The sequence below is a fragment of the Triturus cristatus genome, chromosome 2_1 (genome assembly GCF_964204655.1).
Source record: "Triturus cristatus chromosome 2_1, aTriCri1.1, whole genome shotgun sequence".
NCBI classification, from domain to species: domain Eukaryota; kingdom Metazoa; phylum Chordata; class Amphibia; order Caudata; family Salamandridae; genus Triturus; species Triturus cristatus.
This window is the reverse complement of record NC_140581.1, coordinates 248,467,411-248,495,038: the sequence shown is the minus strand read 5'-3', so window position 1 is coordinate 248,495,038 and position 27,628 is coordinate 248,467,411. Positions and strand designations below refer to the sequence as shown.

General features: G+C 40.8%; 1 protein-coding gene across 1 annotated transcript in view; it reads left to right on the top strand.

Moving 5' to 3' along the window:
• ADAMTS12 (ADAM metallopeptidase with thrombospondin type 1 motif 12) overlaps positions 1–27,628 on the top strand; it is a 4,274,824-nt gene that overhangs the window by 2,983,997 nt on the left and 1,263,199 nt on the right. The window contains exon 16 of the mRNA XM_085630806.1: positions 6,631–6,769. Coding sequence (XP_085486932.1) covers positions 6,631–6,769 — 139 coding nt within the window. The remainder of the gene's footprint in view (positions 1–6,630; positions 6,770–27,628) is intronic.

The window sequence follows — 27,628 nt, the reverse complement described above, 5'->3', positions numbered from 1 at the left end:
TTTTTGTAATTTGATTTCATGTAATTATACCATATTACAGCAAAATATATATATGTGAAATTATGCATAATTATTTGAAATGCCAACCCATCATTTTGATAGTTCACATGTTCTTGTATTACTCCACTATAATACTGCACATACTTCAGTGTAATTATGTGAAGCACATAATGGTGTAATTTATAATTTCAAACAAGAACAACGCTGGATCTACCGTCTTTCAACACATAAGACCGGACTGAATGACAACATTCCATGGAACTCTTTTAACTGTGTATAATGCCTGTAACTATGAAAACCTCAGAACCTGGTCTCCTAGAGGATATTTTTAAATCCATAACCCTGTATCCAAAAACATGGTTCAGGGCTTGTTTGAACATTTGTAACATTCGGGCAAACACAAAGAACTGCATTAAAACAAGCAGGTAGCCTGCTACAGTGGCTAGCATGTAACATTCAATTACAGCTCACCACCATCATGAACCCTGTCAAGGTACTGTATATTGGCAGGTAGGTAGTCTGCTATATTTATCAGTTTGTAACATTACAACTCACACTTGTTATGAAACCTGTCATGGTTTCTAGACATTCACAACTTGAACTAACACTGACAGGTAGTATATATAAAATAATGCGTAGCGTGTAGCTTCTAAGCAAGTACACAAATCAGGCCTCGATATTGGGATGTCTGAATATCAACTATACCATACATCTGCCCTCAATTCGCCAGACGTTATTAACTTTATTAACTTTCTGAATTTCAAGCACACTGCCAGCCTGCTCTCCCCGGGAGAATAACTTCTTAAACTCACATGGAGCTTTCTATAAGTTCATCTCTCTCTTCTTTTTGTTAATTTATTTACATGCACTTCATTTTGGCTCCCCATTTCTAGCGGTTAAAAATATGAAAATCCTCCTGTTTATAAATATAGAATAGTCGCTGGATATTGTGCCCGATAGCTAGACTTTCCTCTCTGCCCACACGGAAGCTCACGTATAACCACGCCCCGCGCCATAACGTCATGATGACGCTGACCGTGAGGATGTTCCCAGAAACCCGGCATACATGCTGGGCTTCGAGGCAGCAACATCATCCTCGGGATCCCTCACAAAGGCCGCAACAGGTATTGATGGTGGGCAGTGGACCTTGACGACATACGTAGAGAGCACCCGGTCTTGACCACCGGAAAGCGGCACAATGTTGGATTTCCATTGCGAGATTACAACTGTTTAACTTTTCTGTCATTTGTTTCCAGTGTGTAACTATAGGCACTGCCCCCCTTTTGGGATCCATGTCGCTTTAATGATAAGCGACTTACGTAAGAACGTCTATACTTATTACTTCACTTTTTTGGTCAAAATACAAACACCAGCCATACCGACTTGGTGGAGTCTGTGTAATGGGGCAATTTAGTCCATGTTACTCCAATAAGCTGATTTCATTGAATATGTGATACATGCATGGGTGTACAAATTTTTCCTCACTATTATGATTGAGTTGGATCAAGTCGGACACAGTGTGAGGCACACATGTGTGCAAGTTTTCTTTATATATAAATGTGTTTTATGTTTCATGTGTGTCTTTTTGATTATTGTTTGTGGCTCAATTTTTTTCAGATACCTAAGTCCTAAAAAAACGACTGAAAGCCAATACTTAAAAGGAAACAGATAGGTTTTGCTTTTAGCTACACACCTTAGCGTGTGCCTACTCTTCACACTTCAGGCTGCGGATACTTCCCCAGTCTAATTACACATTTTCTGGTACTGACGAAAGCCAGCATATGGAAGTGACTGGCTGAAACATGTAGACCTCTACATAGGATACATGAGTTAATATTAAAAACCCGAAAGGTAGCCGCCTTAGTTATTTTTAACCCTGCCATAGTGTCCCATTAATAAATTCACTCTCTTCACTGAGGGGGACCCTATAGACAGTTTTAAACTCACAAATCACCGCACTACACCAAACACAAAAAAAAACATCTCCGCTGTATTTCAGGCATCGCAGCACACCAAGGGTGTACTCGGCGCCTTGGGTGGGAACCCAATGATGAAGCATGCCACCAACTAGGTTGGTGGGTGAAGGTTCTTTTGAAAAACCTAATGGTTTTCCTAAGCACAAAGTAATCAAGGATTTTGTCTTTGTCATGAGCCAGTTTAAAAAAAAAATAATAATTATTAGTCATATAGGGTAAAGGAACTAGCCCTTTTGATTTTCTCGCTCTCCTGTTGATATTTATTGTAATTTATAATTATGCAAGCTATGACTGTAATTAAAATTCTGCCTGGTTATAGTGCTGATATATAAAATAGGGCACATTATATCTGTGGTTAGTGTGTTCTTACAGTGAAATAAAACTCAAAAGCTATTTATCTGTGTAAGGTTTGCCTGACTTTCCCCTAACTAGGTCTTGATTGGATTAAAATCTTAATTTCCTACAGCTAGAAAAAGCTTCAAGGTTATTTCTGACATAATTTTCCAAATCTGTGTTGATATAGAAATCAGATGTTTAAAAACTCTGTGATGCCTGAGGCATAAACAAACAGGTGTGCTACCCTGCTGCTATAGAGCTTGAATACCAATACTCATCATTGGATGGGTGAGTTAACACCCCTAGTTCACAGCCCAATAGCTGGCTCTGAGCCCAGGAAGAATAGCTGTGTGTTAGGAGTAGACTTCTCCTATTCCATCCCGGGATACCCCCAAACAGCAAGGCTCCAGTTAAACTGGGAGAAAGAACCAGTTTTGACTCTGTCAGATGGGAATAGAACTAATTTAAATAGGGGAATGGCCAAGAGGTTGAAAGTAAACCAGACTGGTGGCAGATTGGTACTGCTATCATAGAATAGGGCCTCCTGGTTAATTTTGCAGTAAGGCAAAGAGGAAGTACAGCAAAAGAAAGCTGTGAGACTGTGAGAAAATAGTAAGAATTGGATAGTAAAATTCCTCCAATCTCTGGTTATTGCACTGGATACATCTTGCACCTCAACTAAACTTTTCTGAACCTGGGAGAATTCCACCTGAAGGATAAGGCCTTGCTGGGAAAAGTCTCCTGACTCCTGCTCCAAGAAGAAGCTTGACTTATGACCTCACAATCCCAAGGTCTCATGAATCCTGTTGGTATCCAGGGAGAGGAACTGCTCTCTAAGGGTCAGATGATTACCCCTCCCAGTTTGCCTTCTTCACAAACACAAAATGCAGAAAGGCTCCTGACTCCTAGAGGGCCCCGTTGACCACTGTCGACTGGGCCCTGCAGCCGACCTAGCTGAGGAGAGAATTGATGCCTAGACTCCTGTAATGAGGAACCAGGAATGGCCAGAAGTGACTTTCCCATCAGTTGGAGAGATATGGGACTTATTCATTTTTCCCATTTCCAGAGGACTGGGACAAGATGGTGAAACTTACTCAGAGAGGTTGCATCCAGAGTGAGCAAAACAAAACCCCATTTATCATCCTCAGAACTTGCTGTACTGAAAACTGGTTCTGTGGGCGGTTTTTGACCAAGTTATCAGGCCTTGTGGAGCCGTGCTCAGCCACAGGCTCTAGACTGTCCTCTGGAGGCTGCTGACGTCTAAGAAAATAGCTAAGTCTAAATGTAAAGTCTTGGACTGGGGCATAGCAGAAAATCAATCTGCCACACAAAGCGACCTCAGTTTCTATGAAATCTAGGTCTGTCTGCTGGAAGCTTTTAGCACCAAAACCAGCAGCTTTAGCAGAGGTTCGACAACAATGTATCTTGGACCCTTCCCTGCTGAAAGATTTTGATTTCCATTCCATTAACTAAGCCCAAAGGTAAAATCTTTGACCGGGACCACTGGCTGAGAGAATGCCAGAGAGAATGCCAACTCTGCTCCAAATGTAAGTATGGGGTTTTTAGGATGGGTAGGAGTTTGTGTGGCAAGGATAATTTTAGGTTTTTGGGGTGGCAAGGATAATTTTAGGGTGGGTTTGGGTTTTGGGGTGGCAAGGGTAATGTTTAGGGTGGGTATGGGTATTGGGGTGGCAAGGGTAAGTTTAGGGTGGGTGTGGGTTTTTGGGTGGCAAGGGTAATTTTAGGGTTTAGGGTGGGTAGAGGTTTTGGGTGGCAAAGGTAATTTTAGGGTTTAGGATGGTTAGGGGTTTTGAGGAGCCGAGGTTAATTTTAGGGTGGGTAGGGGTTGTGGGATTTTAAGGTAGTGTGTGTGCGTTTTCTATATATAAAAATAATTAGTTTAAATGTACATATATTTAGATGCATGACTTTACTATGTAAAGTATTATTCAGGGAAATCTAAACCTATATAATATACATACAGCGTTTATACTTACCTGTAAAATTCTTATATTTTCAAACTTAACTTAAATTACGCTCTTCAACCCTTTCATTGAACCACTGACTGTAATCCTTAAAGCATCCAACATCAAATATCACATATATGCGGATGATGCCAAACTGTACATGAAACTATCTTCACCAGAAGATATCCAGGCACTCAACCGAACCTTGCACAATACCCTAAACTGACTAACCTCCAACCACCTCAAAATAAAAGCCCTTAAAACTGAACTCCTCCTCATTTCACCCACTAGGCAAACCCCCACTGTGTTAGAATACCTAACAAACCTCACTGCTCTCAACTGCACTCCACACATCATTGACTCCCGGGTAGCGCCCGGCCCTCAAGGGGCACCAGCCCTCTGCTCCTTAAGCCGAAGAAATTCCAAAAACTGAAATCCTACAAACGTACTTTCTCCGGCATTGCCCCATGAATCTGGAACTCCCTACCTGTTGAAACAAGACTGATTCCCTCAACATTTGCCTTCAAAAGGGAAGTGAAAGCTCTACTGATGAACAATGCGCTGAACTAGAAGCTTTTCACCTTTTGTCGCCCTGCCTGTTTTAGCTGACTTAGTTACCACCTGGCTTTTGCTACGGCCCAGTTTCGCCCGCCATTATGTCATTGTTGTTCCTAATGTATCTCATCGTAACTGCTACCTGGCCTTTGTCACGGTCCAGTGTCGCCCACCATTGTCACTGTTGTTCCTGATGTATATTGCCTTAATTTGCTCCTGCAGCTATCTATCTGTGTCTTCCTCAACCCGCATGTAAAGCGCTCTGATACCCGCTTGGGTCATGTTCGCGCTATACAAAACTTTAAATAAATAAATAAATCATGGTCTGCCTGAAACTACATACATGTCACAGCCAACTGAAAACTGTGATTTTTCATTGCCACATTACCTTTACTTGATGTTTTTTACAATAAAGTTTTAATAACTCATGTATATTCAGTTCCCCTTAGCCTATTTTGATGATCTTCGTGTCTTGTTATTCATGACAGCGTTTACCTATTTTGATGATCGTATAGTTTTTTTGCTCTTTAAACATTTTTTTTAATTTTGTACATGGATTTGTGGTTTTATTATGTTGTGCACTTTACTTTAAAATAGTTTGAACTGCTTGAATTCAGCAAGGACTTCTTTGGGGATTGTCTGCTTCTTGTGCCATAGCTACCACAGGTTCAGCAGAGATTCTCTCAGAACTGTGTTTTGACCTAACCAGAGTGGGATGATTGAGTTTTTTGAGGTACTATCTCTCATATTAATAACACCATCACTTACACATACAGTTCTACAAATGCTAATATGATGAGTTAAGATCTATAATTTATACTCACAGATGCTGCACACTGCTCACCCAAAGTGCACATTGCTAAATGTAGCGTTAATGTAGCTGAAATCCCCTGCCAAGAGTGGTGAGATATATAAGTTGTGATATTATCTATTTAACTACTTGTTTTACAAAGAGCTTCTACATCACATCGAGTTTCAGCGCATGTTATATGGAACCAGAATCAAGTAGTAGTTGACAAACTTAATTCAATAGACGAATAGGAAAGACGCACTGGAGTCATCATAACTGGCTTAGCAATCAGATGAAGAGACTCAGGACCTGATTTTGAATTCGGCAGACCGGGTCCTTCACATTTCTGATGGACGTACCACCACTGATGGCCTGACGAGTTGGGTCCATCAGTGTTGGTGCATCAGATGATACGCCCTATTTAGATCGGATGGTCTGAAATAATTTTTTTTCAATTTCGGACTGCCAGACTGAGGTACTCATTTATATGATAAAAATCCAAAAATATGCTAATTCATATTTCTTGAATGGGCAATCCTAATTCAAGCCATTGGCAATTGTGAGTTCAACGTATACATACAAATAGCTTTGCGAATTTGTCCAAGGTTTATATTACTGCCCATCAATCTCAAAAAGACATATACCAGTTTATATGAGTCAGGTAGTTAATATAATTACACCACCGCTGTTTTGATTAATTTCCTATTCAGTTGCCCTCCTAATCTCTCTTTTATTCATGATGTATTGGCTTCATATGAATTCTCTTCTCATTTCTGTGTTTGTAAACAAAGTTTCATGATTTCAACCTAGTAATGACTCAATAACAGTGTCTTGCAATTGATTTTCTAAATTGTGCATTTTCTAATGACATTAATAATTTTCTCTTGAGCAGAGTAGGAGATGATCACAAAGTGTAACTAAATTGCTTTGCACGTTCTTCTACACCAAAGTAACTGATAAGTTAACCATGTACATATATTAAAGACACAAAATCATTTGTTTTCAGCTACTTTTTCAGGTCACCAACCCAGGCATCATATATGAGTACACCATACAAAAAGTAGCACATAAAGAAAATGAAACTGAACCTGATTACAAATGGCAGTATGGAAGATGGACAGATTGTAGTGTAACATGTGGAAGTGGTAAGTAACAGCTAAGGCCATTGGAATTTAACTCTGTATCACCAATGTATCATATCTCTTGGCAATAATGCATAACATAGTTTTACTTATAGTGTCCCAATGGTTTGGTATATCTGGATAATCAACATCATCATTTACATTAGCAGCCATGTTAGAATGTTTGATTGTCTTTGTTAATCAGAAATCTCAGTTTGATTGCAAAATCAAGTTTTTGGATCTTCTTTGAATTACCACTTAGTGGGGCTGGTTGGCATCCCTGTCTTCATCTTATACTCATTTGGTCCTTGTGGCCGCTACATATTACCAGTAGCCTGCAATACAATGGCAAATGGTGCTGGGTCAATACCTGTGCTATTCTTGGCCAAGTGTTGGCTCTATTCTAATATAGCAAAAATGAATTGATCACAGGCATTCTCAAAAACCCTTCATTATCATTATTGATAAGGCAGTCATCATTATGCAAATCCTTGCGAACTATGACAAATGAGACATCCGACCAATATTGTTGTGAGTCCTTTCAGTTAACGGGCAAGGAGACACAATTCCAAAAAATCGCATCTTGCAATCAGAAAGATCATCATACATTGGAAGATGCCCTCACTTTGTCAATAGTTTTAACTGCCCTTGTGATCTGATAACCATTCAATGATTTGCTACTACGGGAGAAGTCCCTGACTATTGATTTCTAATAATGGGAATCAAATTGAAATGCATCAAAACAATAGTTGTGCTTAGTTATAAATATGTCTTTCAGTATGCTTCCCTTCAGTACCTTCCATTTGTTATTTGCTACTATTGACCGGCTAATTAAAACTTATTTAAGGAAAGGTAACTATCCAATACTCAAAATGTTCAAAAGCACATGCTTCTGCCACCTTGTGGAAGAGGTGTGGTGCAGCGGCCAGTTTGACTGACTCCGGAACCCGGGGGCTCAGAGTTTGATTCCCAGTGCTGGCAGCAGACCAGCCATGCACAATGTGACTCTGGGCAATAGCTCGCTTAATCTTCCCGACGGCCCCCAGCGCCTTGACACCTTCGGGTAATTGTTCGCGCTTTACAATTACTGGGCATTTTATTTACATTTACCTCAGGAGGTTTACAATTGCACAACACTGAACTTTAGAAAGGCCTAGCAACTCTCACAGATATTGTACCACGTCTGAGCTAGAACTGCTAGGCTTGGTGAGTATTGAAAGACATTTACAGAATAAGGTAACAGGCAAATAACAGAAGTTTGCAAGAGACCACAATAAACCAGTAGTGCATGGAATAGAACAGATAATGCTCTTACACACATCTTGTGAGAGGTTGTTTGAAACATTTCTCCAGACTGAGAGCAGAATTTCGTATTTGCCGTGATCAGCAATTAAAAAATCGGCAATTATTACACTGTTTATTAAATAGGCTGGGGAAAATGCTGTTTAATCTGCAAGTCTGTATACAACATGCATCACTTGAAAAATGGAGGGTCCTACAAAGAATTGACTTCTTGACTGAACAAGACTCTGATCAGGGAATTATGCACGAAGCCCATTTAACTACTGGTTAAGAAGAAATGGTACATTAGACTCCAAAAGAATTGTACACCTGAAGATTGGTCTTAATTACTTCAAACTCATGCTAGAAGAGTGAGGGAAGCTTCCTTGAAGTTAAGCCCTTTAAACTCCTACATGATTGGCATGGAAGACCTGATAACCTACATAGAACAACTCCTTTTCTAGAGTTGTGGGCGACCATTTGGAAACATTGCACACATGGTATGCTCATGTCCTAATTTTCAATTTTCCTGGCAAAATAACCGCCCCACTTAAAGACAGGAGTAACCTTCTCACGACTGCATCCCCTGTACTGGTGATCCTTTACAATATACAGCATATCATAGGAGCGACCCAGCATGCGCAAAAGTGGCATCAACAGTAGCTAAGATATATATATTGTGACAAGGTGAACTGAGAATCTCATCTATGCCCAAGGATTTGAGCAGAGACCTTAAGATTATGGTGTTCTATTAATGGAAGATCTATAAACTAAACTGATGGATAATATATATTTTAAAAGATATTGATTTTATAACAGGAGCATAATACAACAGACAACACATTCGTAGTGTGGAGTCCCCAGTCATCGATGTACATCATGAGGCAGTCAATGCATTATGACAGACCAAAATAGTCCCACCATTTCCCCTACAGTTTCTCGTTCTTTTGGTGGCAACCCATCACAACATACATGGGTTCCTCTATTTTTGCACACCAGTCCATGGCTAATCGCCATTCAGCAAGGGTTAGGGGGATCTTTGAGTTCCAATGTTTTGCAATATCTCTATTAACAAGGAGGGTGCCAATTCCCACCAATATACAATCAAGTGGGCAGCCTGGGGTGAGGAGTCTGTTGGTGACTCAAGAACCCTCGACAGAGTAGTGAAGACCTCTTGCCAGTATGTAGAAATTCCAATCTCCAAGGACGAGAACTTGATAGCTCGTACCTACATGGAGACGAACAACTGATGCAAAGAAACACGGACACTGCCGTTCCCTGAGATTCAACATTAGCGGAAAGTTTCTTCCCCTGACGGCCGGCTTAGCTCCTGCCTCGCTATTCTTCGTTCCGGAAAGCATACGAGCGTGTGAGCAGATTGATTCCTCCAGTTCTCGTCCTTGGAGATTGTCCAGAGCACCTGTAACATTCGTGACTCTTGAAATGTTCGTTGACTTCAAAACGCCAGAAAGAAGTTTCTTTGGTTGACTCGACACCCTTCTGTAAACCCCAAAGCCTCACTAGATTCGGGTTGAGTTCCCCCCTCCTTAGATTAAGCCAAGTGTTGGTCCTGATGAGAATCCCTGCCTACAAAGGGATTCGAAACGCGTAGACCTTTTTTCACCTACGGCCAATCTTGTGTAAAATATAGTATTGAGATTCATAACTATGCACAGTCGTGTTGATGGCCTTTGTATAGTGATTTATTTATTGAGTATCACTGTTTCATATTGCATGTTGTTGAGTGAGGATGCATGAGTAGTATGATTGTTGTTCTCATGGGTGAGTGTACTATTGAATATAGTGGTGTCTAATTTCACAAATGTTCATATTGTTGAGGTAATTGTATTTATGTTTTTGTAATGAATATGTACTGTCAATTGAAAATGCTTTCAAATGCAAACTGAAAATATTTACAGGATTAAATCCAACGGAACAATTGGTTGTTAGTGTCACTGTTTCACTCAGTTCACTATTCAAAGTTTAGGTAATTTATATGCAGCACTGGCTTTTGCTTTTGTTTTTTCATTATAATTGGTTTGGCCTTGCTGCCATTTGAGCCAGAACCCTTTATTGGTCTTCTAGTCAGTCTAAGATAGGCATAAGCTTGGTTATCATGTAGTTGATATATGGCTTGAAACCAGGCGAAAGGGGCCAATGTGCCCGCCTGCAGTACATCCCCTACCTTTGAAATCCCTATTAAATCCCCCTGTTTGAATCCTCTTAGTTTCCTAATTTAAAGCAATCTAGCTCCTTCCCACAGCGGGGTCTCCCTAGTTGGTTTCCGATCCCTTTTCATTTGCTTCTCAGCACTTTTCCATGGCTCTAGTACATGTTGGGATGTAGGCAGGAGTCGAGTACTACCTTTGCCCCCATAAATAAAGTGTAAATGAGCATGCTCTCTGAATTGTGGCCATTCCAACCTATTGGTGGGATGGTCCCCTGGAGCATAGATCCATTCATTAATGACAATGAGATGGGCTGCTCAGTAGTAAGCTCTGATATCCGGTAGGGCAAGACCACCATTGTATGGGTTACGTTGTAGCGTTTGCAACGCTATTCGCGTGTGAGCTCCGTCCCACAGCGGTAAGAGTAGCTCACTGTTGAGAGTTTCAAACACAGTCTCTGGGATTTTACAATAGGTATTTTGCAAGATGTATAGCAATTGCGGGAGCGTAGTCATTTTGTACAACGCCGCCCTCCCCATAATCGTCAAGGGGAGTTTCCTCCATCTCTTGACGTCGCCTTGGAAGTTTGCGAGGATCCGCCTGATATTACGCTCTAAGTTGGCTTCCAGCTCGATAGTCATATAGAGGCCCAAGTAGGTGAACCCCTCAGTAGATAACCGAAGGCAGCTCGGATAAGCATGGGGCGCCACCGTTCCGGCTATGGGGTACAAAGTAGATTTGCCCCAATTAATCTTATACCCGGCGTGGCGGCCATAGTCTCCATAAATTTGTAGCAGTTTGGGGAGTGGCACTACCGGGTCGGTGACATATAATAAAATATCATCCATATAATGATATACGTTCTTGTGCTAAAAAATGCGAATCATCTACAAAACCCCTGAGACCTCGTTGAGATCGGACCACACAGGCTCCAACATAAGAGCAAATAATAGGGGGGGATAAGGGACAGCCCTGCCTAGTACCTCGTTGAATCGGCCAACTCTGCGAGATCGCCCCGTTAACTCAGACTTTGGCCTCAGGAGCATTATACAGGAGTGATAACCAATCTCTAAAGATGGGGCCGAAGCCAAACCTCTCCAGGGTGCATCTCATGAAGGGCCAATGAATGGTATCGAATTCATTCTCTGCGCCCAATGAAAGGAGCAGGTGAACACTATCCCGACCCTGAACCATGGCCATCCAATTGGCCATGCGATGTAAGTTCAGACGCGTGACTCGCTTAGGCATTAAACCCGATTGGTCCCTATGGATCAAGGCGGTAATGACAGTCAGGAGCCTTGACGCGAGCATGATAGCTAAAATTTTGGTCTCAATGTTAAGCAGAGATATGGGTCGATATGATCCACAATCCTCCGGAGGATTCCCAGTCTTGTGTATTACCACTACCGTGGCCATCCGAAGATCTGCTGAAAGAATCCCTTCCTCCTTTGCCGTTAGGAACATATTTAGTAAGTGTGGTACGAGCAGAGTACTATTTAGTTTGAAAAATTCTCCCGGGAGGCCGTTGGGACCCAGGGTTTTCCCCAACTTTAGGCGGCCGATGGCCTCCGTCACTTCCTCGAGAGTGAGGTCTCCCTCCAGTCTATTCCTCTCCTCCTGAGAGAACGAGGGAAGCTCAATTGTGTCCAAATAGTGAGTGATTTGCGCCACGTCCGTCTGTGAAGCAGCTGCATATAGATTTGCATAATACCGCGCAAAGGCCCCTGCAATATCTGTGGGTGTGGCATAGGACAAGTAAATATTAAACGTCAACGTCCAACCTTTTAAATACACTGCATCCTGCCCTATGGACTATGAAGAGCCTATTCTTGGGGTGACATATGTATTAAAAAAGAAGGTTTTTTACTGGCATAAGGTTTATTTTGCCAGGTTGAATGGCACTTTGAAATTAGATACACGCTGCAATAGCAGACCTGAACCATGTTTAAAAGGTCTTTCAAGCGTGTGGCAGGCCCACTAGTTGCATTTAATTTACAAGCATTGGGTAGTACCACGTTTCTATGGACATATAAGTAAACTAAATGTGCCAATTGGGTATAAGCCAATTTTAAAAATGTTAAAAGAGAGAGCACAAGCTCTTTAGCCCTCGTTGCTGAAGAAAAGTGCATAGAGTCCTAAAGTCGACAAAACAAACTCAGCAAAACTGGAGGGGTAAAGGCAACACATTTAGGGGGGACTCTGCAGAGAGGAACAGATCCAACAGCTAGCATTCTTTCAACTAATGGGGAAGAAAGCAGGAAACAGGGTGAGAAAACAGAAGAAGGTTTGACATGCAAGGTGTGCAAATCTATCAAAAGGCAAGCATAGCAATTTTTAGTTAAAATACTTCTGACATTTCTATATTCATTATCTGCCCACCCTGTACTCTGTAGTGACTGCCTAAATGCATGCAGATGCACCTCATTTACCCTGAATCCCTTTCTAAGAGACAAATATATTTTACAGGCTTGGCGAGTGCTGCTATAAATAATACCAAAGACAAAAAAAACAAGCTGTGTTCTATCACTTGATTTTGGGTGATGAATGTATTGAGAAATTATCTGTGCTGTAAATTTGCAATATGTTTACTTGAGTATGAGCCCAACAACAGGGCAGTGGGAATGGGCGTACCCAGAAAAAGTAAACTGTAAGGTTTTGAATGTAGTAGTGTACTGTTTCTGTGTGTATTTTTTAATTTCAGGGAAATCAACCAGCAAAATCACACCTGCTAATTCACAGATGACAGATGCATAACATGCATGTTATACCTATATAGGACAGTCCACTGACTGTAATGGAGCACATATTTACTATTCTAACTCCATGCACACCTTGATAGGTAGGTTATAAAACATATCTCTGCGTTTGATTTTTTTAAAACACTCATTTGAAAGTACCTAAACACACTCCATAGCACACTTTTGCTCACAGAGGAAAATGATTGTCTGGTTTTGTCAGGGTTCAAGAAGTAACAATTTTAAAGTAAAGAACACAATAACATTCCCGAACCAATTTACAACAATAAAAACAAATAATTGAGCAAAAAACGCCAAAATCATCAAAATAGGTTAAGGGAGAGGTATCCTTTTTTAAACACTCTTGCAGAGCAGTTCTTGTAACTGAGTGTCAGCAGGATTTTGGAGTTCCCAATTCTTGAGTCCTTGTGTGAAATCCTCTCCCACATTGCCTTCTTTTTCGGAAGAAATGTACAGAGTAGGTGGTGAGAAGACACCATTTACAATGGACTTTTAGGTAAGTTAAATAGGCCAAGTTCCAATGTACAGTACATGTGTTAGAGGGAAGCATAAGTATGTTAATACTGTTTTGCAGTGGCAATGTGCAGAGCGTCATGAAGGCAGAAAAACAGGGTCCAGAAACATGTGAAAAATCTGGGGTGACATGAAATGTCTGAAAACGCATATTAAAAGACTCAGGGCCATATTATCAAGAACGGCGATAACATTATTGCCGCTTTAGCTGCAGGAAACTGTCGCTAAAGCGGTGATAAGGGGCTTGATAATACGCCCTAGAGAATTCCAATAGAAGCCCAGGTTCTGGTGTGAAAGATGATAATGACTTTGTTGCGTCTATTCTCACCTTTTTTGTTATGTGTTTCTGTATTTCTTTCATACAGATGTAGGCTCTTTAGTTTCTATTCTGTGACTATTGCTGGCGACATGGAAGACAGCTTGAGGCTATTAGAAGATTTTCCACTTGGAATTAAAAATCCTGATAAGGGCTGCAGAAGACACTTGGAGTTTACATACGCTTAAGGTTTATCTAAAGAGCACAGATAAACCTTTACAAAACCAATGTATGTCCAGTGTTTACCAAAGAAGATGTTTAAGGTCAATGAATGTGTATCTCACGATAAGGTCAAAGAGGAGAGTTAATCCACACACGGTATCACTCCTGTATCAAAACTCACAAAAAAATACCATAATGGAGAAGATATCAAAGGTAAATTACAAAAGTGTACAGAACACACACCTTCAAAAATATTAGTTTTTAAAGACGAGAACCCTCACTCACCATGATGGTGACATGCTTCATCATTGGGTCCCCTCTTGTACACAGTGTCCGCAAGGTACACTGTGTGGGCTTCTACTCTCCCTTAGGAGAGGAGCTGAGGTGTTCTTAGCACTCCAATGTGAGTCTGTGAGTGGGGGGCAGAGTGCAAATAATATCAAATGTGATTTAAAACCATCTCTCTAAGGAGAAAAATTATTTATTAGCTCTCCCTTAGGGATGGGACTTAAAATAAGGAGTGTGACGATAGGGATAAAAAGTTTCCTATCTGACTGGGTCAGGTCAACATGTTTCTGCCAAACTGAGGTGAATTCATGGCATTCATCAGGACCATTGTCTTGTCACTCTGCTTAAAGATTGATAATAAAAACCGTACTTATAATTCGTAGGTGTTGAGAGACCAACATCAATTTGGTCTTCTTACTGTAACACAAAAGAAAACACACTTTAATATTTCAAATTGTAACATACACCTAACGTGTCTATCACCCAGTGTATGTGGAATATGTGTCAAATAACATCCCAGTGGCGCAAAACACCAAACCATAGTAAGAGAATGATTCTCACCATAAAGCAGATCAATACCTGCCAATACCTTTCATTGAGATGAGGGTACCCAAGCACACGTAAAATCAAGGTCATAACAGTTAGAATGTACATAAACAAGTGACACAAGTGGATCTTCGTCTCTTTCTTTTAAGTTTCTTCGATTTAATATTCTTTTTCTCAGAATGTATTTCACAGTCTTCAAAGTGGTTCCCAAGCCAACACGTGTTTCGTCGCCTTTAGTAGTTTTTTACATGCGACTTGTTCACGGCTGAACACTGTTTTATATGCAAAATGTCTAGTATGACGATAATTCCAGGTCATACAATCAAACGACGAGGGAGGGGGAGGTTAAAGAATTTCTTCAGGGTGAAACGCTTTCACATCTCAGCTGTGCTCGGAATTTGAGCACCCCGTCTCTGGGTATACGAAGTGTATCTTCCCCCAACCGCGTCTGGCTCCAAATCAGAGAAACTTAAAAGAAAGAGACGAAGATCCACTTGTGTCACTTGTTTATGTACATTCTAACTGTTATGACCTTGATTTTACGTGTGCTTGGGTACCCTCATCTTGATTCTATGTGGTCTGACCGCAGTTTTTAGGGAGGCTGGTGGTTCTCCCCTACCCTCTAGCACCGTCACGGATTTAAGAATTTTACAGATACCAGGTGTACTCACCATATGCGCCTATTATCTATTACAAATACCACTGTGCAAAACGTTCCTAAAATACATAAGGTCCAGAGACCACCCCCTGGGAGGCCGATAGTCTCGGGCATTGGCTCAGTATTGGAGCCTCTGTCCAAATTTGTGGACCATTTTCTTCGCCCTATAGTAGCGGAGATGCCGTCCTATATACAGGACAACAAGCATGCCCTGTCTCTTCTGGACACAGTCTCCTTCGATCCGGCTACGTCTTTGGTGGCTTCATATGACGTAGAGTCACTATATACAAACATTCCACAGGATGACACTTTACAAATCATTGCACTCCTGTTAGAGAGTCATCCACGTGATGACCAGACACCAAATACTTTTGTAATGCAGTGTGCTAGGCTGGCTTTGAAAGAGAATTTTTTCTGCTTTGAAGGGAAGCTATATTGGCAAACGACTGGCACTTCTATGGGCAGTACATGTGCTCCCAGTATGGCCAATCTGTACATGTATCATTTTGAGACCAACATTATTTTTGATATTAGTAATCCCTTCTCACACCAACTGAAATTGTGGAGACGATACATAGACGATATCCTGGTCATCTGGGAAGGTGACCAGGTTTCGCTTGATGCGTTTTCCGTGTGGCTCAATACACGAGATCGCAATTTGAAATTTACTGGTGAATCCAGTAATAACACCCTGTCATTTTTGGATTTGAGATTATACCCCAAATATGGTAAAATTCAGACTGAATTGTATCAGAAACCTATGGCGCGAAATTCATTGTTGAGCTTTTACAGCTTTCATCCTCGAGCACTTCTGAATAATTTGCCTGTAGGTCAATTTTTGAGGTTACGAAGAAATTGTAGTGAAATAGCAAGATATAAACTACATGCTAAGAATCTGACTGATGAACTAATATCTCGCAACTATCCGAGTAAATTAGTACATGGTGCCAACAAGAGAGCACGTAATAATCATCGGGAGGCTCTGTTGGAATCCCATACTAGACCTGAGAATAAAAGGATGGTCTGTGTCACTACTTTTAATGATCAATCAAATAATGTCAAGAGAGCAGTGAATAAAGCTTGGCACATCTTGAATACAGGAAAGCTGTCCTTGGAAAGACCTCTTTTTGCTTTTAAGCGGAGTGGCAATTTAAGAGATATGCTAGTACACACTAGACCCAGAATTGATATACGAGAGAAAAGACAATTGACCATATGGGGTGCAACATCAGTGGTGGGACATTTCCCGTGTGGTACATGTTCTGTTTGTCCTTTTACTCGAAAAGTGACACAGCTTGACCTAGGTCTTGAAACACCTTGGACATTACAGACACACACCAACTGTAATACTAGTGGGGTCATTTATATGATCACCTGCCCATGCCTTTTGGTATACATTGGAATGACCACTAGGAAGGTCAAACAAAGGATGATTGAACATCGGAGTGCGTTTCGATGCAGAAAAACTAACACCTGCATGACTAGACACTTTGTTGATAAGTCACATACGGAAGATGACTTTACATGGGTTATTATTGATAAACCTAAGTACCATGTTAATATGGGTCCTTTGGAGAGAGTTCTGTTACTTAGGGAACAGAGGTGGGTGTTCCGCTTGAAAAGCCATATTAATGGTCTGAATGAAGACATACCGTGGAATACACTGTAAATGTAAGATTTTGGCAATTTTTTGTCTTACACAAAATGTTCCACGTGCTGTTTCTTCACATGGCTGCGTTATATCCCTGTAATCTGTTGCCCCTGAATGTCTTTAAATCTCTATTATCTGCTACATCTTTATGTCTTTGTGAATTCTAGACTCATATGATAACTATGGGACAATATTCTTTCTTTGTGCCCTTATTTGAGTTTAGTATGCCTTCAAATCAGATATGAGACGAGTCACTTGTCACTGTATTCCCTTTAATGATATGTGACCAGGTGATACATTCTACAGGTAGCTATTGTTCTTTATATCTGTAGACTGGGAGTGAATTCTGAGCAGATGTCTACTTTTCTTTTCTTAATTACCTTGAAAAAGACTCTGTAATAAGGTAACTAACTACAGACCCCAGAATGCATTGGGTTGAATTGAGCGGAGTGCCGTTCCAGGTCCTGTTTCTCAAGATCAGCGTTCCGTGTTAAAAATAATGTTGGTATCAAAAAGAGCGCTAAAGTTTGAAGCGCTAGATACATTTGTATATTATTTTCATATATATCTGTCACGCTCGTAGAATGAGTCCATTTCACATTTTTTTACTTGCACTGAAGTGGTTCGTGCAACCGGAAGTAATTTGGTACACTTCCGGGTTGCACGGCCGTGACTGTAGCAATTCACATTCAAAAGAAGGGATGTTCACTGGCTATCGTCGGCTCCATTTGGGAGATGTTGGCGGCGTAACTTGGTGAGCAATCCGTCTATTTTTATATACTCCTTTGTCTGTGGTGTTGACCGTTAAGCCACAAACCGATTGTACGAGTGGAATAGAGCCAGTTAAATAGGCTTAACACTCGGGGAGGTTTGTTTTATTGACTTGGGCTTTTGTAGAATAGAAACTATACACGTGTGAGGTGTATATGTTTTTCTGCGTGATGAGTAAGAGTATTTCAACAATATGTAAACATATTGGTCTATCGACTTATTACATAAGAGCCACAACCAATTACGTTGTAATAGAAAGAGATGCTGTTTATGTTGAGTAAACGAGTGGATGACTTTTCACTCGGTTCATGTTCTTCTTCTTCTTTTTTACCTCCATACTGAATTTCATTTCGATCCTGTGTGCAGTATGTTGTGTTGCCACATAGTTGATATGCTGAGTTAGATTATGGTGTTAAGTTGTATACCTTTCATGTTTTCCATACTCCTAGATACCCGCTTAACTAAGGACCAATGAAAGGTATTGGCAGGTATTGATCTGCTTTATGGTGAGACTCATTCTCTTACTATGGTTTGGTGTTTTGCGCCACTGGGATGTTATTTGACACGTATTCCACATACACTGGGTGATAGACACGTTAGGTGTATGTTACAATTTGAAATATTAAAGTGTGTTTTCTTTTGTGTTACAGTAAGAAGACCAAATTGATGTTGGTCTCTCAACACCTACGAATTATAAGTATGGTTTTTATTATCAATCTTTAAGCAGAGTGACAAGACAATGGTCCTGATGAATGCCATGAATTCACCTCAGTTTGGCAGAAACATGTTGACCTGACCCAGTCAGATAGGAAACTTTTTATCCCTATCGTCACACTCCTTATTTTAAGTCCCATCCCTAAGGGAGAGCTAATAAATAATTTTTCTCCTTAGAGAGATGGTTTTAAATCACATTTGATATTATTTGCACTCTGCCCCCCACTCACAGACTCACATTGGAGTGCTAAGAACACCTCAGCTCCTCTCCTAAGGGAGAGTAGAAGCCCACACAGTGTACCTTGCGGACACTGTGTACAAGAGGGGACCCAATGATGAAGCATGTCACCATCATGGTGAGTGAGGGTTCTCGTCTTTAAAAACTAATATTTTTGAAGGTGTGTGTTCTGTACACTTTTGTAATTTACCTTTGATATCTTCTCCATTACGGTATTTTTTTGTGAGTTTTGATACAGGAGTGATACCGTGTGTGGATTAACTCTCCTCTTTGACCTTATCGTGAGATACAAGTTAGCACAGCTGTGGGCTGTAGGTCTAGTTTTAGTTTTAGTTTTAATTGGGTATTTAGAATAGAGTATACCTTTTCACCATAGTTTTTCTTTTGGCGTTTGAGCTTTAACACATCCTTGGTAGTCAAAATGACAGAAAACACGGGTTTGGCGTTTGATGAGGATATGGTCCAGGCAATACTCCAAACACCTAGTATTTTAGATACACACATCTCACAGACCTTGTCCCATACAGAAGATTGGACTAGGCTCAGCAATGTGAAGAAACAGCAGGTTAGAACTATCTTACATGCTGCAATACTAACAGAGTACTTGAGAGGCAATATAGCCCCCCCAGGATTGGTGGTGACAAATGCCCCGAGACTTTTTCTAGATAACAAAACCTTTGTGATAAACTGGTCCAAAATAGCGTGGCGATGCACTAGAGATTGGCTAGTTTTGATAATAAACACAGCCAAAGAAACGGCCGACCTCCTAGCTATTGAAATATTAACACTGGAAAGTCAATTGAAAGTGGGAATACAGGTCACTGTGTACAAAAAGAAATTAGAGGAAATCACTAAGAATCTTAATGAAATCAAAGATGATCTGGTCAAGTTCAAGGTCAATAAATTGAAGAAGGATCTTGATAGATTTACTTTAGAGAAAGTCTATCCCTATACATCTGATGAGTATCAAACCACTCTGAACAAGAAGAAAGATAAACGAGGACAACGAGGATGGCGGAAAGACACAGACGAGTGGACCTCTAATTCAGATGAATGGAGTGACTCTAATACTCAGATCCAGAATATACATCAGCTAATTACACGAGGCGTGGAAGAGGCAATCCACAGACATATCCACAACAGACCCCGTGGTGGCCACCACAACCATGGCCTTATCCACCTCCTCCCTTCCATTCAGGTCCACCATTTGGTGGACCCAATTACCCTCCTTTTTTTGGCCAGGCCAGAGGAAGAAGCGGACGGCGAAGAGGATACAACAGGGCGCGTGCGACGAGCACACAACAACAAGTGAGTTGGGATCCCTCGATAGAACAGAGAGTGACTCGGAGTATGACAGCGTCCACAAACGACCCGATAGCTTGATAGTTAATCTGAGTGATAAAAATCTGACAGAACTTAGAATAGAATAGAATAGAAGAGGCATTTATAAAGCGCATGGCTACCCTGAGGCCTCCCAGCGCTAGGAAACCAGACGACTATCTAAGTCCTATCTAAGGGACTTGGTTTTGTTCCTACTAAGTTAGGGGACAAATTTTTGATTCATAAAGAGTTTTCGGATTTTTTTCGAAAAGTTAGACTACACTTCTTTTTTTCTGATAAGGATAAATCTGAGATGAGCTGTACACCGAACACGGGATTGAGGAATAAATCCACTTTTGTACCGTCACTACAACAGATACCTTCAGAAGTGCACACCTTTGAGAAAGCAGTTTTGAAGGAATATGAACTGAGTTTGCAATTTCCTAAAACAACATTCTGCAATATATCAAACATAGAACGTAGGTGTATTCAAGAATTGAGCAATGATATGAACATCACGATAAAACCAGCAGATAAGGGCGGAGCTACCGTCATTATGAATACGACCGATTATCGGAATGAATGCCTTCGACAACTTTGTGATACAAAGTTCTACACAAAGATTGGCCAAGACCCCACTTCCAGGTTGCAGATATGCATTGGTACTCTGGTAGAAGAAGGAAGGCAGGAGAATTGGATAACCAAGAATGAAGCAGAATTCTTGGTGCAGACACATCCCAAGACTCCTGCTTTCTACATTCTTCCTAAAATACATAAGGTCCAGAGACCACCCCCTGGGAGGCCGATAGTCTCGGGCATTGGCTCAGTATCGGAGCCTCTGTCCAAATTTGTGGACCATTTTCTTCGCCCTATAGTAGCGGAGATGCCGTCCTATATACAGGACACCAAGCATGCCCTGTCTCTTCTGGACACAGTCTCCTTCGATCCGGCTACGTCTTTGATGGCTTCATATGACGTAGAGTCACTATATACAAACATTCCACAGGATGACACTTTACAAATCATTGCACTCCTGTTAGAGAGTCATCCACGTGATGACCAGACACCAAATACTTTTGTAATGCAGTGTGCTAGGCTGGCTTTGAAAGAGAATTTTTTCTGCTTTGAAGGGAAGCTATATTGGCAAACGACTGGCACTTCTATGGGCAGTACGTGTGCTCCCAGTATGGCCAATCTGTACATGTATCATTTTGAGACCAACATTATTTTTGATATTAGTAATCCCTTCTCACACCAACTGAAATTGTGGAGACGATACATAGACGATATCCTGGTCATCTGGGAAGGTGACCAGGTTTCGCTTGATGCGTTTTCCGTGTGGCTCAATACACGAGATCGCAATTTGAAATTTACTGGTGAATCCAGTAATAACACCCTGTCATTTTTGGATTTGAGATTATACCCCAAATATGGTAAAATTCAGACTGAATTGTATCAGAAACCTATGGCGCGAAATTCATTGTTGAGCTTTTACAGCTTTCATCCTCGAGCACTTCTGAATAATTTGCCTGTAGGTCAATTTTTGAGGTTACGAAGAAATTGTAGTGAAATAGCAAGATATAAACTACATGCTAAGAATCTGACTGATGAACTAATATCTCGCAACTATCCGAGTAAATTAGTACATGGTGCCAACAAGAGAGCACGTAATAATCATCGGGAGGCTCTGTTGGAATCCCATACTAGACCTGAGAATAAAAGGATGGTCTGTGTCACTACTTTTAATGATCAATCAAATAATGTCAAGAGAGCAGTGAATAAAGCTTGGCACATCTTGAATACAGGAAAGCTGTCCTTGGAAAGACCTCTTTTTGCTTTTAAGCGGAGTGGCAATTTAAGAGATATGCTAGTACACACTAGACCCAGAATTGATATACGAGAGAAAAGACAATTGACCATATGGGGTGCAACATCAGTGGTGGGACATTTCCCGTGTGGTACATGTTCTGTTTGTCCTTTTACTCGAAAAGTGACACAGCTTGACCTAGGTCTTGAAACACCTTGGACATTACAGACACACACCAACTGTAATACTAGTGGGGTCATTTATATGATCACCTGCCCATGCCTTTTGGTATACATTGGAATGACCACTAGGAAGGTCAAACAAAGGATGATTGAACATCGGAGTGCGTTTCGATGCAGAAAAACTAACACCTGCATGACTAGACACTTTGTTGATAAGTCACATACGGAAGATGACTTTACATGGGTTATTATTGATAAACCTAAGTACCATGTTAATATGGGTCCTTTGGAGAGAGTTCTGTTACTTAGGGAACAGAGGTGGGTGTTCCGCTTGAAAAGCCATATTAATGGTCTGAATGAAGACATACCGTGGAATACACTGTAAATGTAAGATTTTGGCAATTTTTTGTCTTACACAAAATGTTCCACGTGCTGTTTCTTCACATGGCTGCGTTATATCCCTGTAATCTGTTGCCCCTGAATGTCTTTAAATCTCTATTATCTGCTACATCTTTATGTCTTTGTGAATTCTAGACTCATATGATAACTATGGGACAATATTCTTTCTTTGTGCCCTTATTTGAGTTTAGTATGCCTTCAAATCAGATATGAGACGAGTCACTTGTCACTGTATTCCCTTTAATGATATGTGACCAGGTGATACATTCTACAGGTAGCTATTGTTCTTTATATCTGTAGACTGGGAGTGAATTCTGAGCAGATGTCTACTTTTCTTTTCTTAATTACCTTGAAAAAGACTCTGTAATAAGGTAACTAACTACAGACCCCAGAATGCATTGGGTTGAATTGAGCGGAGTGCCGTTCCAGGTCCTGTTTCTCAAGATCAGCGTTCGTGTTAAAAATAATGTTGGTATCAAAAAGAGCGCTAAAGTTTGAAGCGCTAGATACATTTGTATATTATTTTCATATATATCTGTCACGCTCGTAGAATGAGTCCATTTCACATTTTTTTACTTGCACTGAAGTGGTTCGTGCAACCGGAAGTAATTTGGTACACTTCCGGGTTGCACGGCCGTGACTGTAGCAATTCACATTCAAAAGAAGGGATGTTCACTGGCTATCGTCGGCTCCATTTGGGAGATGTTGGCGGCGTAACTTGGTGAGCAATCCGTCTATTTTTATATACTCCTTTGTCTGTGGTGTTGACCGTTAAGCCACAAACCGATTGTACGAGTGGAATAGAGCCAGTTAAATAGGCTTAACACTCGGGGAGGTTTGTTTTATTGACTTGGGCTTTTGTAGAATAGAAACTATACACGTGTGAGGTGTATATGTTTTTCTGCGTGATGAGTAAGAGTATTTCAACAATATGTAAACATATTGGTCTATCGACTTATTACATAAGAGCCACAACCAATTACGTTGTAATAGAAAGAGATGCTGTTTATGTTGAGTAAACGAGTGGATGACTTTTCACTCGGTTCATGTTCTTCTTCTTCTTTTTTACCTCCATACTGAATTTCATTTCGATCCTGTGTGCAGTATGTTGTGTTGCCACATAGTTGATATGCTGAGTTAGATTATGGTGTTAAGTTGTATACCTTTCATGTTTTCCATACTCCTAGATACCCGCTTAACTAAGGACCAATGAAAGGTATTGGCAGGTATTGATCTGCTTTATGGTGAGACTCATTCTCTTACTATGGTTTGGTGTTTTGCGCCACTGGGATGTTATTTGACACGTATTCCACATACACTGGGTGATAGACACGTTAGGTGTATGTTACAATTTGAAATATTAAAGTGTGTTTTCTTTTGTGTTACAGTAAGAAGACCAAATTGATGTTGGTCTCTCAACACCTACGAATTATAAGTATGGTTTTTATTATCAATCTTTAAGCAGAGTGACAAGACAATGGTCCTGATGAATGCCATGAATTCACCTCAGTTTGGCAGAAACATGTTGACCTGACCCAGTCAGATAGGAAACTTTTTATCCCTATCGTCACACTCCTTATTTTAAGTCCCATCCCTAAGGGAGAGCTAATAAATAATTTTTCTCCTTAGAGAGATGGTTTTAAATCACATTTGATATTATTTGCACTCTGCCCCCCACTCACAGACTCACATTGGAGTGCTAAGAACACCTCAGCTCCTCTCCTAAGGGAGAGTAGAAGCCCACACAGTGTACCTTGCGGACACTGTGTACAAGAGGGGACCCAATGATGAAGCATGTCACCATCATGGTGAGTGAGGGTTCTCGTCTTTAAAAACTAATATTTTTGAAGGTGTGTGTTCTGTACACTTTTGTAATTTACCTTTGATATCTTCTCCATTACGGTATTTTTTTGTGAGTTTTGATACAGGAGTGATACCGTGTGTGGATTAACTCTCCTCTTTGACCTTATCGTGAGATACAAGTTAGCACAGCTGTGGGCTGTAGGTCTAGTTTTAGTTTTAGTTTTAATTGGGTATTTAGAATAGAGTATACCTTTTCACCATAGTTTTTCTTTTGGCGTTTGAGCTTTAACACATCCTTGGTAGTCAAAATGACAGAAAACACGGGTTTGGCGTTTGATGAGGATATGGTCCAGGCAATACTCCAAACACCTAGTATTTTAGATACACACATCTCACAGACCTTGTCCCATACAGAAGATTGGACTAGGCTCAGCAATGTGAAGAAACAGCAGGTTAGAACTATCTTACATGCTGCAATACTAACAGAGTACTTGAGAGGCAATATAGCCCCCCCAGGATTGGTGGTGACAAATGCCCCGAGACTTTTTCTAGATAACAAAACCTTTGTGATAAACTGGTCCAAAATAGCGTGGCGATGCACTAGAGATTGGCTAGTTTTGATAATAAACACAGCCAAAGAAACGGCCGACCTCCTAGCTATTGAAATATTAACACTGGAAAGTCAATTGAAAGTGGGAATACAGGTCACTGTGTACAAAAAGAAATTAGAGGAAATCACTAAGAATCTTAATGAAATCAAAGATGATCTGGTCAAGTTCAAGGTCAATAAATTGAAGAAGGATCTTGATAGATTTACTTTAGAGAAAGTCTATCCCTATACATCTGATGAGTATCAAACCACTCTGAACAAGAAGAAAGATAAACGAGGACAACGAGGATGGCGGAAAGACACAGACGAGTGGACCTCTAATTCAGATGAATGGAGTGACTCTAATACTCAGATCCAGAATATACATCAGCTAATTACACGAGGCGTGGAAGAGGCAATCCACAGACATATCCACAACAGACCCCGTGGTGGCCACCACAACCATGGCCTTATCCACCTCCTCCCTTCCATTCAGGTCCACCATTTGGTGGACCCAATTACCCTCCTTTTTTTGGCCAGGCCAGAGGAAGAAGCGGACGGCGAAGAGGATACAACAGGGCGCGTGCGACGAGCACACAACAACAAGTGAGTTGGGATCCCTCGATAGAACAGAGAGTGACTCGGAGTATGACAGCGTCCACAAACGACCCGATAGCTTGATAGTTAATCTGAGTGATAAAAATCTGACAGAACTTAGAATAGAATAGAATAGAAGAGGCATTTATAAAGCGCATGGCTACCCTGAGGCCTCCCAGCGCTAGGAAACCAGACGACTATCTAAGTCCTATCTAAGGGACTTGGTTTTGTTCCTACTAAGTTAGGGGACAAATTTTTGATTCATAAAGAGTTTTCGGATTTTTTTCGAAAAGTTAGACTACACTTCTTTTTTTCTGATAAGGATAAATCTGAGATGAGCTGTACACCGAACACGGGATTGAGGAATAAATCCACTTTTGTACCGTCACTACAACAGATACCTTCAGAAGTGCACACCTTTGAGAAAGCAGTTTTGAAGGAATATGAACTGAGTTTGCAATTTCCTAAAACAACATTCTGCAATATATCAAACATAGAACGTAGGTGTATTCAAGAATTGAGCAATGATATGAACATCACGATAAAACCAGCAGATAAGGGCGGAGCTACCGTCATTATGAATACGACCGATTATCGGAATGAATGCCTTCGACAACTTTGTGATACAAAGTTCTACACAAAGATTGGCCAAGACCCCACTTCCAGGTTGCAGATATGCATTGGTACTCTGGTAGAAGAAGGAAGGCAGGAGAATTGGATAACCAAGAATGAAGCAGAATTCTTGGTGCAGACACATCCCAAGACTCCTGCTTTCTACATTCTTCCTAAAATACATAAGGTCCAGAGACCACCCCCTGGGAGGCCGATAGTCTCGGGCATTGGCTCAGTATTGGAGCCTCTGTCCAAATTTGTGGACCATTTTCTTCGCCCTATAGTAGCGGAGATGCCGTCCTATATACAGGACACCAAGCATGCCCTGTCTCTTCTGGACACAGTCTCCTTCGATCCGGCTACGTCTTTGATGGCTTCATATGACGTAGAGTCACTATATACAAACATTCCACAGGATGACACTTTACAAATCATTGCACTCCTGTTAGAGAGTCATCCACGTGATGACCAGACACCAAATACTTTTGTAATGCAGTGTGCTAGGCTGGCTTTGAAAGAGAATTTTTTCTGCTTTGAAGGGAAGCTATATTGGCAAACGACTGGCACTTCTATGGGCAGTACGTGTGCTCCCAGTATGGCCAATCTGTACATGTATCATTTTGAGACCAACATTATTTTTGATATTAGTAATCCCTTCTCACACCAACTGAAATTGTGGAGACGATACATAGACGATATCCTGGTCATCTGGGAAGGTGACCAGGTTTCGCTTGATGCGTTTTCCGTGTGGCTCAATACACGAGATCGCAATTTGAAATTTACTGGTGAATCCAGTAATAACACCCTGTCATTTTTGGATTTGAGATTATACCCCAAATATGGTAAAATTCAGACTGAATTGTATCAGAAACCTATGGCGCGAAATTCATTGTTGAGCTTTTACAGCTTTCATCCTCGAGCACTTCTGAATAATTTGCCTGTAGGTCAATTTTTGAGGTTACGAAGAAATTGTAGTGAAATAGCAAGATATAAACTACATGCTAAGAATCTGACTGATGAACTAATATCTCGCAACTATCCGAGTAAATTAGTACATGGTGCCAACAAGAGAGCACGTAATAATCATCGGGAGGCTCTGTTGGAATCCCATACTAGACCTGAGAATAAAAGGATGGTCTATGTCACTACTTTTAATGATCAATCAAATAATGTCAAGAGAGCAGTGAATAAAGCTTGGCACATCTTGAATACAGGAAAGCTGTCCTTGGAAAGACCTCTTTTTGCTTTTAAGCGGAGTGGCAATTTAAGAGATATGCTAGTACACACTAGACCCAGAATTGATATACGAGAGAAAAGACAATTGACCATATGGGGTGCAACATCAGTGGTGGGACATTTCCCGTGTGGTACATGTTCTGTTTGTCCTTTTACTCGAAAAGTGACACAGCTTGACCTAGGTCTTGAAACACCTTGGACATTACAGACACACACCAACTGTAATACTAGTGGGGTCATTTATATGATCACCTGCCCATGCCTTTTGGTATACAT